This window comes from Sinohyriopsis cumingii, chromosome 3 (assembly GCF_028554795.1).
Source record: "Sinohyriopsis cumingii isolate HCF-2022 chromosome 3, ASM2855479v2, whole genome shotgun sequence".
Taxonomy (NCBI): Eukaryota; Metazoa; Mollusca; class Bivalvia; order Unionida; family Unionidae; genus Sinohyriopsis; species Sinohyriopsis cumingii.
The window spans coordinates 32,259,394-32,276,048 of NC_142963.1; the positions used below are offsets into that span (position 1 = coordinate 32,259,394).

The following is a 16,655-nucleotide window of genomic DNA, read 5'->3' on the forward strand; positions in this document are numbered from 1 at the left end:
GTCTCGAGACTATACAAATGATGACAAAGTCATAAAAATCTATTTCCTCCCAATCTGAAGCACCCCCACCACCGCAGCCCCACAGTAATAATAATCAAAGGTCATTATAAGGTCATGTCATCAAATGTAAGACTGAATTTTGGGTATATTGATCTAATGTAGAAGAATGTTTCCTTTCACCCTTAGTTCAGAAGCAAGTTTTATTTTTTATATTATCTGTTACAGGAGATAGCAAGCTTGGTCTGTACGTTTGTCGTAATGCAGATGTACAATTCCGCCTTGCAGACAGCTGGAATATACCATTCTGTGTCCTTATTGTGTTCAAGGTGAGAATTTATATTTATGTTTTTAAGAACAGGTCTGAAAATTGGTCTATTTCTCCATGAGTCCATATTTTGTTGACCTGTAGGATTATGTTAGAATTTAAAGTTTTGAATGTTTGCAAGTGACTATTGAGGATTTTGGTTGTCCAGAATGTAAAACACCCGAGTTAATTTGACAAGACAGAACCATGTACTCTGCTGCACATAAGAGAGATAACTCTGCTGGATCTAGACACTCAGGGATAAGTGGAATTCATTCACAACAGATGCCTATCCAATGATATGTGTATCACATTTTAAAAATAATCACAAAAAATATTAATCATTTTCTAGATATGAATAAGCTTAATCTAACATGTCGCCAAGAGACTCAATTTTTTTTTAGCCTGACAAAAACCACATTCAATATAATGTACTTGTTACATTTGGTTTTGTTGTTTATTTCTGAATATAATGTTCCCAGCACATTAATCTCACCCACCAGGCTTGCACAGTTGGTACTGTTTATACCTGCACTGTGCAGGTTAACCACACCCCAAGTCCCCCTAAAATAGTACTGAACATTTCTCAGCTTGCACATGGAGTAAGGAAGAAGCCTATGGATTTGGGGTTTGAAAAATTAAAGTTAAAAATCCAGGTCACTTTGACTGAAAGAAGAAAAATAGTTTCTGCATAGTAGCAATAATTGTACATGACAGACCTAGACCAAACATTGTGAATGGCTTATTGTTCATTTGGTGGTCAAAAGATCCGAGGTCAAAGGTGAGAAAAAATTGAACAATTTAGATTCATGTGACTTGCTAAAGGACAGCAGGCATGAAAAGATTCTAACTTGATGCCTCCTCATCTTTTAAAGTAGCAAAAGATAGACCCTTTGCCTCTCTGTAGTTAATCAGTTTGAAAAAAGTGCAAAATAAGCCCTTGTTCTTCTCCTCAGAATTTCTGTATTTTTGTATTTGAGGGATTTTAATCTCCTCAGTGTCTTTGGTACAGTATCCATTCTCTTGTACCAAATATACCTATGTATTACTGTTAATAGTAACATAGTTATTAACAAAATATAGATTCATTGGTCTCTTGGATCAGTTCTATATGTCATGGGAGGCATTTGTTTTTATTTAACTGATTAGATATTTTAGTGGTTATTTCTCCCTTGGGTATTATTCCACTGATGGTAATAATTGAAACAGTATATCTGTATGTACTTGCATTTTATGGCACATCAGCACATTAGTGGCTATGCAATGCCAATTAAAGGTTAAATTTGAAAAATGTTAAAATTAATTGCACAATTTTTTTTTGAAGATAAACCCTTCCAAATGTAAACATAAGGAACAACTAAATAAAATATAAACATGTAAAGATGTTAAAATTCTGTGAAATAAAAGACAAAGGAAACACATATAGTCTTGAAATAGCAATAGAATATGCTTTTAAAGTAAAACCAGAATAATTCTTCAGATAATTTTTCAAATGTTAATACAAATTCTGTAATTACATGTTTCACTGAATCCATATAAGACATTTCAGTGGAGCCATAAAAGTTTACAATGTTATTAGTGGGTTTACCTTTTACAGAGATATGCTGTGATACATTCTGTGTCATAATGAGCCATGTTTACATCAGAAACTTTTATTTAATGTTGTATGATTCAGCTGATATTTATAATTCTCAGAGTATGAATGAAATAAATACAGGGAATGAGAACTAAAATGGAATGAGAAATAAAGTAATGTAGTATCACTAATTTTAGTAGGGTACCAATTTTAATTGATTTCATTGTTGCCTGGAACCGCAAATGTAAAGACCCAACAATTTTCTTTTTAGCCACATGTGAAAAAGAAGCCCCTCCCTTTTCTTTTCTTTCCTAGAGATCAACAATGCTATTTGATAAGACATCATTATTTATGTAACCTGGTTAGCAGTATTAGCTTTAACTGTTGTCTGTTTCATTTTAGCAGTTAAAGAAAAAAGATTTATAATGCATTTTATATTATTTCATGGCAGATATATCTAAATGGTATGTGTATCTTACATCTGTAACGGCCACTCACTGCCTTAATTCAGTATTTTGTAATATAAAGAAAAAGGAGAAAAAACAGTTAAGATGCCCAAACATTGTTACTTCTGAAAATGATGGGAAAATAGGAATTTATACTTTAACTCTTTAACTACTGGTGCCAGTGTATAGCTTGCTAATGTGCCCGGCTATACCTAGCTGCTGGGGTAACTACTGCAGCCTACTGTATCTGATTTGTGGGCTGACTACCAGAGTCTAATGCTGCTGCAGCCAAATGAGAACTTTTTAGCTGATGATGTGGGGATATGGGCTAATTGTTTCAGTTATTTTCTGTATAATAAACTGATTTATTGACTAAAACCAAGCATAAAAAAATGCTATAATTACCTTATGTCTGTTTGATTCCTGTATCCTTCTAACATCCACAATATTGATATAAAATCCATGAATATACAACACAAAAGTTTGTAAACCCTAAAATTTATATGTCAGTCTTTTATAGGAAGTTATTGGTCAAATATATATATGTAATTACAAAAATGTTTAACTAATCACTATGTTCTACTGTTTCCCAAGTATTTCCTTATGGTATGTAATGAAACAGTTGTGTTTTATGTCAAATTCATCTTCAGAAAACCCTGAAAATTCGGAACCTGAATCACTCTCGTAAGCAGATGCCATTGTTGCCACTGTAAACTTCAAAAACATGTATTAACAAAATAGCGCTTTAACATTGCAAAAAATCCCCAGATTTAGTAAGAACCAATCATTTTTTAACTCTATTTTGATTGGTTGAATGTTATTTTCCCTCCAAATATTGACCAGTAAGACTGATTGTAACATGAATATACAGTGCAGACCTATATGTCATGGGGGTACAGAATGCAAATCAACGCCTGCGTACGTACCAGTCACGAGGACCAGTACTGGATTTCTTAAGCAGCTGATGAATCAGTCACTCTCGAGGCAACTCATATTTATGTGGTAGATATATCTGGCATCAGTAGTTAAAGAGTTAAATGAAAATTGGATTGATTACTTATTCAGATTCATTCTCATGCTGACTGCTTCGATGGCCTAGTTGTTAGAGCATCCGCCTCGGATGCAGGAGGTCACATGGGTATGAACCCCGGCTGAGTCATACCAAAGACTTATAAAATTTAAAATTGAAGTGATTCTTATTTGTTTTCTTAGTTGTTTTGTTCTTTTGTATTCTTTATGAGATATTTGTTGAGGTCAATACATGAAATTCACTAACTAGAAATACGACAAACAAAACCACAAATTTAAGTGCCAGTGAAAATTTTTTCTATCTTTATCAAAACTGCACAAAAGAGAGTGATTCTACGATAGTTTTCATTCCAGTAAATGGGATTTGTAACTCAACTGCATTATATAAAGGTAGTTTTATTCATTGGAGCTCAATGCCAAGAGTACTTTTTCTGTAATAATGGGAATAAAAAGGTTCCATTTCGGACACAAAATTTGCTTTTCCATGGAAGAAATGTACATCACTCCCTCAGTAAAGGCCCCTTCAATATAAGTTTCTTTCCTGGTTATAGTAATTTATTTCACTATAAAGCAGTTTGACGATAATATGGTATCCATGGATAGTGTTGTAATGAGAGTGTACCATATTTACACACACACACACACACACACACACACATGCATGCATGTGCACACACACACACTGTATTGTAGGAGTGATTTTCATTGGGATACACATCAATTAAAGTATTCAATTCAGTGAAACTGTATGGTGCATTCAGATGAACTTGAATGAAAAATACCATAGCAGGTTTTCTGAACAAACAATAAAAAAAATTTGTAATAATTGTGTTTTGATTTATTATTTCAGAAGTATTTCCATATTGTGTTACCTTTTTCTGTGAATGTGATTTTCCTTGTATTTCTATCAGGTTATTCTGGGAAGGTGCAAGTCTTTGTTGCTTCATCCTTTTACAGAGAATTGTGAAATTGTTGAGCCAACCCCAAACTTTGACTGCCATGTCTCCCAAGTCATTGCAAAACCAAATGATCCAATCAGCATCCAGTTGGCAAGGTCACAGGTAAGTTTTTTTGTAAAGCCTGCATTGGCTCAGGATGTTACATGGGTACAATTATACCAATAAAATGTAAAGGCTGGAAGTTGCATTGTATTAGTCTTCCTTGTAATATTGTTCAAAAATTTTTAAGCTGTCCTCTTATGGCTAGAGATGAATAAAATCCTTCATATGAATTGGTGTAGAAAAGAAATATTTCACCTGAGGGTCAGAATTTTGCATCAGACATGAGGCCATGCAAAGCATAGGATGCAAAATCCTGTTGAACACCACTGTATAATGAATAATTATTATCTTTCTTACATTCCTGGTTGCAAAGCATATGTTATAAACAAAATGGTACCCAGTCGTTATAGTTGAGCCGACAAAAACAAAATGGGATCAGGCAGTATACATAAAATAGACAGGGAAAAATATATGTTAAAAAGTTTACATTGTTAGAGCATGGAATGTTTGGTTTGCATCAGAAATTTGGTCTTAGTTTAGAAAAATTGTTCAAGTACAGATCAGATAAGTACTGAAATTAAAGTAAAAGAATAATAGCAGACAGTCATAGCATCATGTATATAATGATGTCATACCAATTAAAAGTCATTGTATCATGTATATGACAATGTCATACCAATTAAAAGTCATAGCACCATGTATATGACAATGTCATACCAATTAAAAGTCATAGCACCATGTATATGACAATGTCATACCAATTAAAAGTCATAGCATCATGTACATGACGATGTCATACCAATTAAAAGTCATTGCATCATGTATATGATGATGTCATACCAATTAAAAGTCATTGCATCATGTATATGATGATGTCATACCAATTGAAAGTCATTGCATCATGTATATGACAATGTCATACCAATTAAAAGTCATAGCACCATGTATATGACAATGTCATACCAATTAAAAGTCATAGCACCATGTATATGACAATGTCATGCCATTGAAAGTCATAGCATCATGTATATGATGATGTCATACCAATTAAAAGTCATTGCATCATGTATATGAGGATGTCATACCAATTAAAAGTCATTGCATCATGTATATGATGATGTCATACCAATTAAAAGTCATAGCATCATGTATATGATAATGTCATACAAATTAAAAGTAGATGTGGTAAACATGCAGTTGAAATTAATGTTTATATGTCATGTGATCTAAAATGACAGTCATGTGATGAAAATATTGAGACATTTTTTACTAGTATTAAACAGTAGAAAACAAAATTGTTAATATATTGGAATTTTGAGAAATGATGCATAGTATCTTACTAAATCAGCACAGTATATTCGATGTGACACTAATGCATCCAACACAGTTGATTCAATGTGACACTAATGCATCCAACACAGTCGATTCAATGTGACACTAATGCATCCAACACAGTCGATTCGATGTGACACTAATGCATCCAACACAGTCGATTCAGTGTGACACTAATACATCCAACACAGTCGATTCGATGTGACACTAATGCATCCAACAGTCTATTTGATGTGACATTAATGCATCCAACACAGTTAATTCAGTGACACTAATGCATCCAACACAGTCGATTCGATGTGACACTACTGCATCCAACATAGTTGATTCGATGTTACACTAATGCATCCAACACAGTCGATTGAGTATGACACTATTGCATCCAACACAGTTCAGTGTGACACTAATGCATCCAACAGTCGATTCGATGTGACACTAATGCATCCAACACAGTCGATTCAGTGTGACACTAATGCATCAAACACAGTCGATTCAGTATGACACTAATGCATCTAACACAGTCGATTCAGTATGACACTAATGCATCCAACACAGTTGATTCAGTATGACACTAATGCATCTAACACAGTCAATTCAGTATGACACTAATGCATCTAACACAGTCGATTCAGTGTGACACTAATGCATCTAACACAGTTGATTCGATGTGACACTAATGCATCCAACACAGTCAATTCAGTGTGACACTATTGCATCCAACACAGTCGATTCAGTATGACACTAATGCATCTAACACAGTATATTTGATGTGATACTAATGCATCCAACACAGTCGATTCAGTGTGACACTAATGCATCCAACACAGTCGATTCAGTATGACACTAATGCATCCAACACAGTCAATTCAGTATGACACTAATGCATCCAACACAGTCGATTCGATGTGACACTAATGCATCCAACACAGTCGATTCAGTGTGACACTAATGCATCCAACACAGTCGATTCAGTGTGACACTAATGCATCCAACACAGTCGATTCAGTGTGACACTAATGCATCAAACACAGTCGATTCATTATGACACTAATGCATCTAACACAGTATATTTGATGTGATACTAATGCATCCAACACAGTCGATTCAATGTGACACTAATGCATCTAACACAGTCGATTCAGTGTGACACTAATGCATCCAACACAGTCGATTCAGTGTGACACTAATGCATCCAACACAGTCGATTCAGTATGACACTAATGCATCTAACACAGTATATTTGATGTGATACTAATGAATCTAACACAGTCGATTCATTGTGACACTAATGCATCCAACACAGTCGATTCAGTGTGACACTAATGCATCCAACACAGTCGATTCATTATGACACTAATGCATCTAACGCAGTATATTCGATGTGACCCTAATGCATCCATCACAGTCAATTCATTGTGACACTAATGCATCCAACACAGTTGATTCGATGTGACACTAATGCATCCAAGACAGTCGATTCAATGTGACACTAATGCATCCAACACAGTATATTCGATGTGAGACTAATGCATCCAACACAGTCGATTCAGTGTGACACTAATGCATCCAATACAGTCGATTCAGTATGACACTAATGCATCTAACACAGTATATTTGATGTGATACTAATGCATCCAACACAGTCGATTCAGTATGACACTAATGCATCCAACACAGTTGATTCAGTGTGACACTAATGCATCCAACACAGTCGATTCAGTGTGACACTAATGCATCCAACACAGTCGATTCAGTATGACACTAATGCATCTAACACAGTATATTTGATGTAATACTAATGCATCCAACACAGTTGATTCGATGTGACACTAATGCATCCAACACAGTTGATTCGATGTGACACTAATGCATCCAAGACAGTCGATTCAGTGTGACACTAATGCATCCAACACAGTCGATTCAGTGTGACACTAATGCATCCAACACAGTCGATTCAGTATGACACTAATGCATCTAACACAGTATATTTGATGTAATACTAATGCATCCAACACAGTTGATTCGATGTGACACTAATGCATCCAAGACAGTCGATTCAATGTGACACTAATGCATCCAACACAGTCGATTTGATGTGACAATAATGCATCCAACATAACCAGTACAAAACACTTATGTGCTTTATGTTTGCATACAAATGAAATTATGTGTCCCCATAATGTCTTTGTCCATTGTCCTGGAAGTGTTTCTGTTTAAACTTGGGGGAGGGGAAGGAGTTTGTTTTATATGACTTGAGATTACAAGCATTTCTATAATGTTCCATCTGCTACATCGTTCAGTACTGCTGTTGATGGAATGAAGAAATTAATAATATCTTTATTTTGTGGTTTGCACAAAGACCATGAATATCCATTGAAGGGGTTACATTATTTGTCTCCCACAGAGTCATACAGGAGACAAATAATGTAACCCATTGACTGGGATTTTCTTGTCTCAGTGCAAACCCAAACATGGGTTATTTTTCTGTCTCAATTTCTTTCTTTCAGATAAAACATCCCTTTATTTTTGCAGTATAGTTTAGCGCAATCAATACAAAGTGTTAATCAGTACTATCATTTCATAACCTTTTTCTATAGGTCATTTTGTCTTAAAATGTTTTACAAATATCTGCATAATTATATTAGTAGAATCATGCTGTAACTGCCACTTTTTCAAAAAATGTACACTTTAGCATAAATTTTCATGTTGAGTATGTTGGACCAAGAATATTGCAAGTCACATGTTGTTTTGTAAACACAGTGCATTAATATATGTTAATAAAGGTAGTTCCTTAACCAGTCAATTCAGTGTACACAAGTTCTATGAAAATAACAGCAAAAAACATTTTAAAATAGGTATAGAAAATTTACTTTCTTTATGAGGATAACTTGTAAAGTGGTTTACAATGATGACTTTCAACTTTTTAAAAATTAGTTCCCAAAATTGGCTGTGTAATGACATGAACACTGAGATAACTGGGCTAAGACAACCCAATTGAGATAAGGAAAGTTAGCAGTCAGATAGATTTTTATGTTGCATGCATGAGAATCATCGAGCCACACTTAGTATAATACTATGTGTGGCAAAAGGTATCTTAAGATTAATGGAGCCACACCTACCATATATACTTGCTTATAAGTTGGCCTTTTTTACTTAAAAAATTATTAATGCATATACCCCATCTTATAAGGAAGATAAAAAAATTTAAAAGTCAGACCTTACTCCCTTTGCTTGTAAAGGGAAACTTGAGTTGTTTTCTCAATTCACAATGTTTTGATAGAGATGTTAATTTGATAATTACGACCTTAATCCGTTAGCATGTAAAAACAGCACTGCTTTGTTTCCCCAGTGGACAATTTGCAGCACTATTGTTGGATTTCTCTGCTCATGATGGGAGAAATGATTGCTGCAGCCATATGAAGTTTTAAAACAAGAAAAGAGATTATGCTTAGTTGAGAAATCTATCCAGGAGCCATTGACAAGCATGGGATTTGGAGCTACAGTTTTAGTTGCCTTTGCTGCATATGAGTACACTTTTGAACTTTTAAAATGCACGTTTTCCAAGTCAACTGTTGCAGTTTATAGTACCTCATTACATCTTAATGAACTTTGGCCTAACTGGAATATATTGACAGCCTTACTAGGAGGTCTGGTTAGGGTTTGAAAGTGTGCCGTCAACTTAAGGTTGGAAATTGGTGTTAGAGGTTTAGGTATTTTGGTAGGCTGAGTTTTGCACAAAGTATCTGGCAGCAGGTGGATTTCTTTCAACTAGAACAACAGTTTGTGGCTATTCCTTATTGTCAGGCTTTTAATTTTTCTAAAATGGCTGTTGGTTTTGGTTTGTGGTGCAAAAAAAACAAAACTAATAGAGAGAGGGGAAATATGCCATGAGCCAAGCATGGAATGAGCAGACGGCAATAAACTGTCAATTTTTAAAGTGGACAAGTCATTATTTAAAAAAAGAATTTTTTATTATCTACAGTACTGACCTAAGACCCAGAAACTAGGTATAGTAAACTAAATTCAGAAATTAAAGATACATCTGTTTTGTTCTTTTCAGATCTATCTGTATGAATACAATGAAGACTGTGTGCCCACTAAGAGCCCCAGACAATGTCTACCCTATGCTATATTGACATACGAGAAGAAAGAGGGAACTGAAACCTCAGTTGAAGGACAGTCCTATCTCAGAGTCAATCCCTCTTTAAAACCAGGTTATACAGGCTCTAGAACTGTAAGAACTGCCTTTCCTAGTGAGGCCCCAGAAAGGGGAATGACCAGGTCCGGTCCTGTCAGAAACCTTTCTTCTGGAATACCACCTCCATCACCAGAGGGTCCGTATCCACAAAGGGGACTATACTCTACACAGGAGGGATCACCCATGATGCAGCCAATAACAAAATTGAATGAGGTAACAATAATGATAATAATCCAGAATGACAGTGACAAGGAAAGAAATTTTATCATTTGCATGCACAGCTGGGAAAACCTCAATAGCTTCAACAAATTGATAATAAAGAAAACATTTGAGTAATTATGGAACATCCAGACTTTATCTTCATGTAGCCTTTTATTTACAGAGTTGTCAAGAATGCATGATTTTATCTTGTATGTGCAAGGGAACACTTCAGTGCAGAAACACTTTTGTGCTAGTTGGGCTTGGGACAAAGTTTTTGTGGTTCTAGTTTTTCTCATCTTTGGATATTTTTATTACAAATGATTTTGTGGGAAATTGATCAATTAATTGGTTCACTTTAGGCTTCATTAAAGCATTAAAGTCATCTCTGGGACTCATATATATATATATATATATATATATATATATATATATATATATATATATATATATATATATATATATATATATATATATATATATATATAGCTGTGGAAAAGGCAAAACTGTCCTTTGTTCCCAGGTAACATCTATACACAGGTTCACATTTTAAAATGGGTTTTCAACAAATTGTATACACCAGATATCATTATCATTATCTCCAGATTGTTTTATGTGCACTATTCAAGAAAATCATAAAATATGCATATCAGATGTTCTGCCCAAAATGTGTGGTAAACATAAAATTACTGTTTTCTGCTGACTTTAATCCATCCTATAAATTAAATCATCAATGATTTAAGATAATCACCTATCTAAGATTGTTTTGTACACCATGACAGGACGCTAAAACAGAGAACTGACTATTTGGTTAGCCTGCCTGTACAAGTTGAACAGGTGCTTGACTAGTCAGGGTCAAAAGTCAGTTGGCTTATGTGGAAAACCTGTGATGACTAGGAAATCAAAAGAAGCTGTTTATATTGTTCTTTATGATCCATGAACCAAAATGTCACAGACAACGTTTAGATATTGAATGACCCCTAACCCTAATATAAAGGGATGTAACTCATATCTCTTCTCCAAGACATATATTTTTCTTCCAAGAAAGCTTTAATTCTTAGGTATATAGATGAATACATACAACTATACTTGTTAAACTGGAGCATGAGGCAACTTTCGTTACTGGTGTGATAACATTCCCACCATCCAGCAAACAAATTGCTTCCACCCCTACCCAAATGATAAAAACTGCTTTGCTTTCAGATATTACATTGACACATTTGAGTTACACTGTCAACATGTTTGGAGTACTATGAGTATAAGTGAGATAAGAAATGTATGCACATCAGTCCACATTGCTATTTTTTTATATGAACAAATTCTTCCTCTTGAACCAAACATTAGTTTGCATAGACTGAGTGGTCACTGCAGGTACATGTCAATGACACTTACAGCATGGAGAAATACCTGGTCTTCTGTGGAAGGTAGATGACTGTTACATCTAGAATATTTATATAGGAAATTTATTTAGGGGCAATTAGAATGGCTGTTGTGAACAGGTGACCGTGATATATGTATGATTATAATTGTTCATTGTTTGGTTGAGCAAACCAATAAAATAATAAGTTGTGAAACTCCATAATTAATTGTGTGTAAAGGGAGACAACTTCTTTTTAGCTGCATGCAAAACACAAAAGTTTGTAAAACTCCTGTCTAAATGGTAAGCTAAATAGCACTTCCAATCCACTAAAGTTGATCTGAATTATTTATTCCCTTCATAACTTACAAATATAAAACCATACCATATTTCATAGGTGCAAACTTTCATAATTAGGAACATATAGTCATGATGACGTGATTAAGCTTTAAAATTGTTGAGTAAATTTATTTAAACAAATTTTGATATTTTGTTTCAGTTTAAATATAAAATCCTTTGTAGTATTTGTAAATAATGACAAGAAAACCATGTCCTTTTATACTTTAAATTATAGACACATATGAATGAAAGGGGGATTGCAACAGTATTTCAGTTACATTAGATTTATAAGCCATAAAATGTTGCTTTCATTTAACAAAGTTATAGAACAAAAATAACACAACACAGTTTTTTAAAAATGCAATATTTTTATCAAGTTAAAGTATACATGTCATTAAAAGAGGTTACTTATGTACATTTGTTAGCATTTTGAACTCTTGAGCAAAGATATAACTGTAAAACAAACAAAAGTAAAAGTTGCTCTTCGTAGCCAATTTGGTGAAAGTGGAACTGATTATCAGTTATGAAATTCTGACCGATTCCCATCACTAGTGACTATCCTAAACTCTAACTGCAGGTGAAAACTGTTTACTACTACCTTAATGTTCCAATCAAAATTTAAAAAAATATTTTAAAACTCTCTTGTTTTTATATATATTAACAGTTGTCATTAGAGCTATATGTGATTGAATAGTTTTCATTTGATAGTGTATAAACATCTGTAGGTAACAGCAGAATCCACTCATTGGTGGACAGTACTTTACAGGATGAACAATATTTTGGGTAAAATGCATTTCTTTAACATGTACAAGATGAGAAATTCAGTTTTAGATAAGATTTTAAATGCAGTTTGAGTTTTAATGTATGAAAATCTTTAAAGAGGTATAAATAGTGTTGCATGTAGGATCCCAAGGGCAGGGGACACCGTGTCTCAGAATCTCCAAATTTAGTTAATATATGACATTTTAAAGGAACAAAGGAAAACAGTAGTACATACTGTGCTAAAGTTGTACCAAAAAAATTAGTCAATCTAATTTGCTAACTATGAACTGTACTTTCTGATTTCCTTGGACACTTACATTGTAGCAGTAAACATTGTATCATGTGCCCAAATATCTCGGGGAAAACATTAGCTTGTTCATTTATATGGCTCACCTGAAATGAGCTGTACCATGGAATTTTGATGATGTTCAGTCAGTATCTAACAACATTTATTGTAATTTTAAAACTAATTTTATTTTCAAAAATTATAAACCATGAATTAAATGACAAATTGTGTATTTGCATCAATTTTGTCACATTTGTTATTAATTCAGCCTCAAAATAACTTGAATCTTTCTTGCCATCAGTTTGACTTTAACCTCGAAAACATGTTACGCTAGCAGCGCCAAATATTGGCCAACTACCACAAAGTTTGAATGTTTTCATTGCCAGATGCATTGTCTTGTTTGCCATCTTAAAGTTTTTATCCTCTTTAGGGACCTTGGCCATAGCTAGTGCCAAGAAAGACAACTTAGTGTTATCATCTTTGTAAACCATTGCCATTACTAGTGCCAAGAAAGACATCGTAGTTTTTATCATCTTTATGGACCATGGCCATAGCTTGTGCCAAGAAAGGCATTTTATTTTTTTTATCATCTTTAGGGACCATGGCCATTGCTTGTTCCAAGAAAGACATCTTAGTTTTTATCATCTTTATGGACCATGGCCATAGCTTGTGCCAAGAAAGGCATTTTTTATTTTATCATCTTTAGGGACTATGGCCATTGCTTGTGCCAAGAAAGACATCTTATTTCTTATCCTCTTTATGGACCATGGCCATTGCTTTGTGCCAAGAAAGACATCTTATTTTTTATCCTCTTTAGGGACCATGGCCATTGCTTTGTGCCAAGAAAGACATCTTATTTTTTATCCTCTTTAGGGACCATGGCCATTGCTTTGTGCCAAGAAAGACATCTTTTTTTTTGTCATTTTTTATGGACCATGGCCATTGCTTTGTGCCAAGAAAGACATATTATTTTTTGTCATTTTAGGGACCATGGCCATTGCTTTGTGCCAAGAAAGACATCTTATTTTTTGTCATTTTTAGGGACCATGGCCATTGCTTTGTGCCAAGAAAGACATCTTATTTTTTGTCATTTTTAGGGACCATGGCCATTGCTTTGTGCCAAGAAAGATATCTTATTTTTTGTCATTTTTAGGGACCACATTGCTTTGTGTCAAGAAAGACATCTTATTTTTTGTCATTTTTAGGGACCATGGCCATTGCTTTGTGCCAAGAAAGACATCTTATTTTTATCCTCTTTAGGGACCATGGCCATTGCTTAGTGCCAAGAAAGACATCTTATTTTTTATCATTTTTAGGATCCCTGGCCATTGCTTGTGCCAAGAAAGACATCATATTTGTTATCCTCTTCAGGGACCATGGCCATTGCTTTGTGCCAAGAAAGACATCTTAGTTTTTATCCTCTTTATGGACAATGGCCATTGCTTGTGCCAAGAAAGGCATCTTACAGTTTTAATCATCTTTAGGGACCTTAGTATTTGCTCATGCCAAGAGTGACATATATGAACATCCACTAAAGAAAGGTTGTAGGTGTATTTTTTTATTTCTTTTCCTGCCAAAAATGCATGACTAGGCGGGCACAGTGTAAATAGAAAACATAGTTGAGAAAACTGCAGGAAACACATGATGCAGCACACATTAAAGTTTATTAATCTTTTTGTAGAAATAAAATTTGGGAATCATTTCATAGGAATAAAGTTTGGAGATCTCATAGGAATAAAGTTTGGAGATCTCATAGGAATAAAGTTTGAGAATTTTTTTCATAGGAATAGAATTTTGGACTTTTCTTATAGGAAATAAGTTTGGGAATACTTTCATAGGAATAAAGTTTGGGAATCTTCTCAGGCATAAAGTTTAGGAATCTTCTTGGAATAAAATTTGGTAATCTTTTTGTAGGAATAAAGTTTGGAAATCTCATAGGAATAAAGTTTGAGAATTTTTCTCATAGGAAAAATATTTGTGACTTTTTCATAGTAATAAAGTTTGGGAATACATTCATAGGAATAAAGTTTGGCAATCTTCTCAGGCATAAAGTTTTGGGAATCTTGTAGGAATAAAATTTTGGGAATCTTTTTTATAGGAATAAAGTTTGGAAATCTTCTCATAGGAATAAAGTTTGAGAATTTTTCTCATAGGAAAATTTTTTTGACTTTTCTCATAGGAATAAAGTTTGGGAATCCTCTCAGGAGTAAAGTTTGAGAAATTTCTCATATGGATAAAGTTTGAGAACTTTCTCATATGGATAAAGTTTGAGAATCTTCCCAGGAATAAAGTTTGAGAATCTTCTGTTAGGAATAAATTTTGGGAATCCTTTCATAGAAACAAAGTTTGGGTATCTTCTCATAGGAATAAAGTTTGGAAATTCTTTCAAATGAAGAAAGTTTGGGAATGTACTCCAGAATAAAGTTTGAGAATTTTCTTTAAAGAATAACAATGAGAATATTCTTGTAGCAATACAATTTCAGAATCATATGGAAATAAAGCTTGAGAATCTTCTCATAGGAATAAAGTTTCAGAATCTCATTGAGTACTGTTTTCTGTAATTCAGGCATGGTAACTTGCAAAGCAACGGAGAAGGTTTTTGTTTCAGTTTCAACTTTGCATTTTATGTGCATCACTTTCAAAACAGTACAGAAAAAAAGCCTTTAAATTACATTTTTTGTTAATCTGCCTTTTATGCTTATTTGAAAAATGAATTTGAAATTCATTTTTAATAGCTACAAAAGTTTCAGTTCAAAAATGTTTTCTTGTTTTTGATCTAAACCTAGAAGACCTTGGCCTTTGTATTAAAAATGAAAAATAGTTGTTGCAAGTGAGTGTAATTGAAGGAATAAGAATATATATTTCTGTTAACTTCCTGAATAAAATTTGACCAAACCTGACACAGGTATCCCAGCATGAATTCCTTTAAGGACTTGAGGTACTAATTCAGTTCCATAGTACACCTATGCAGATGCCATGATATTGAAAATTCAGTAACTTTAAATTTCTGAGTGCTAACGATTAAACCTATATTTATCTGTATAGATGAAACCTGGATGTCGGCTTCTGTGTAGAAAATGGATATGAGCCATGAATTTTCCGGACCTGCATGTACATGTGCTTTCATTTCTGCACCAAAGAGTCAGGTGCTAATTTCAGTAATGGGTGTTCCAAACTCAGTACTGTTAAAGGACTGAAATTCCATCAGTAAATCATTGTCTCTAGTTTTTCATTTACAACTTGGATAAGCTCTCAAAAGGTTCTTTTCCGTACAAAAAAAAAAGTATCAACCAATCCTGGCCAGCCAAACCTATAAATATTTGATATTATGTTCACCCATGTGCACGCTGGTTCCCATTTTTCCATCGAATGAGTACTGTGTTTCCTTAATATTTGTACAGTAATGCTGATGGTCAGTTTTAGTAAAACTGAAAAAATCTCAGAAACATTTCTTCTCCAAAACTACTGAATAGAATTTGACCAAGCTTGACAGAAAGCATTGAATAGAATTTCTGCAAAATTTTACAAAGATTTCCATTTAGAGGACTTATATATTTATAAAAAATTGTACAGCTGTTGCTGATCCAGTGTCAAATATGACCATTACTAAAACTAGAAGAACCTTTAAATGACTTAATCACAAAAACCTATCAACCAAAATTGACTGAAATTGAAACAAACTATCCTTATATAGAATGCTTTTAGTTTTATATAAATGATGCTGATCCACCACCAAATATGGCCACTTCTGTTAAACATACACATTTTAAAACAACTTATTCAGAAATATTACTTTTCAGAATTTGAGCAAACTTTACAGAAAGTAT

The 16,655-nt window shown here is 33.8% G+C and overlaps 1 protein-coding gene across 2 annotated transcripts in view; it reads left to right on the top strand.

Annotated features, from left to right (window-relative positions):
• LOC149802643 (uncharacterized) overlaps positions 1-16,655 on the top strand; it is a 122,116-nt gene that overhangs the window by 53,529 nt on the left and 51,932 nt on the right. For both annotated transcript variants that reach the window (XM_089951959.1, XM_089951960.1), the window contains exons 5-7: positions 226-326; positions 4,267-4,416; positions 9,749-10,099. In XM_089951959.1, coding sequence (XP_089808085.1) covers positions 226-326; positions 4,267-4,416; positions 9,749-10,099 — 602 coding nt within the window. The remainder of the gene's footprint in view (positions 1-225; positions 327-4,266; positions 4,417-9,748; positions 10,100-16,655) is intronic.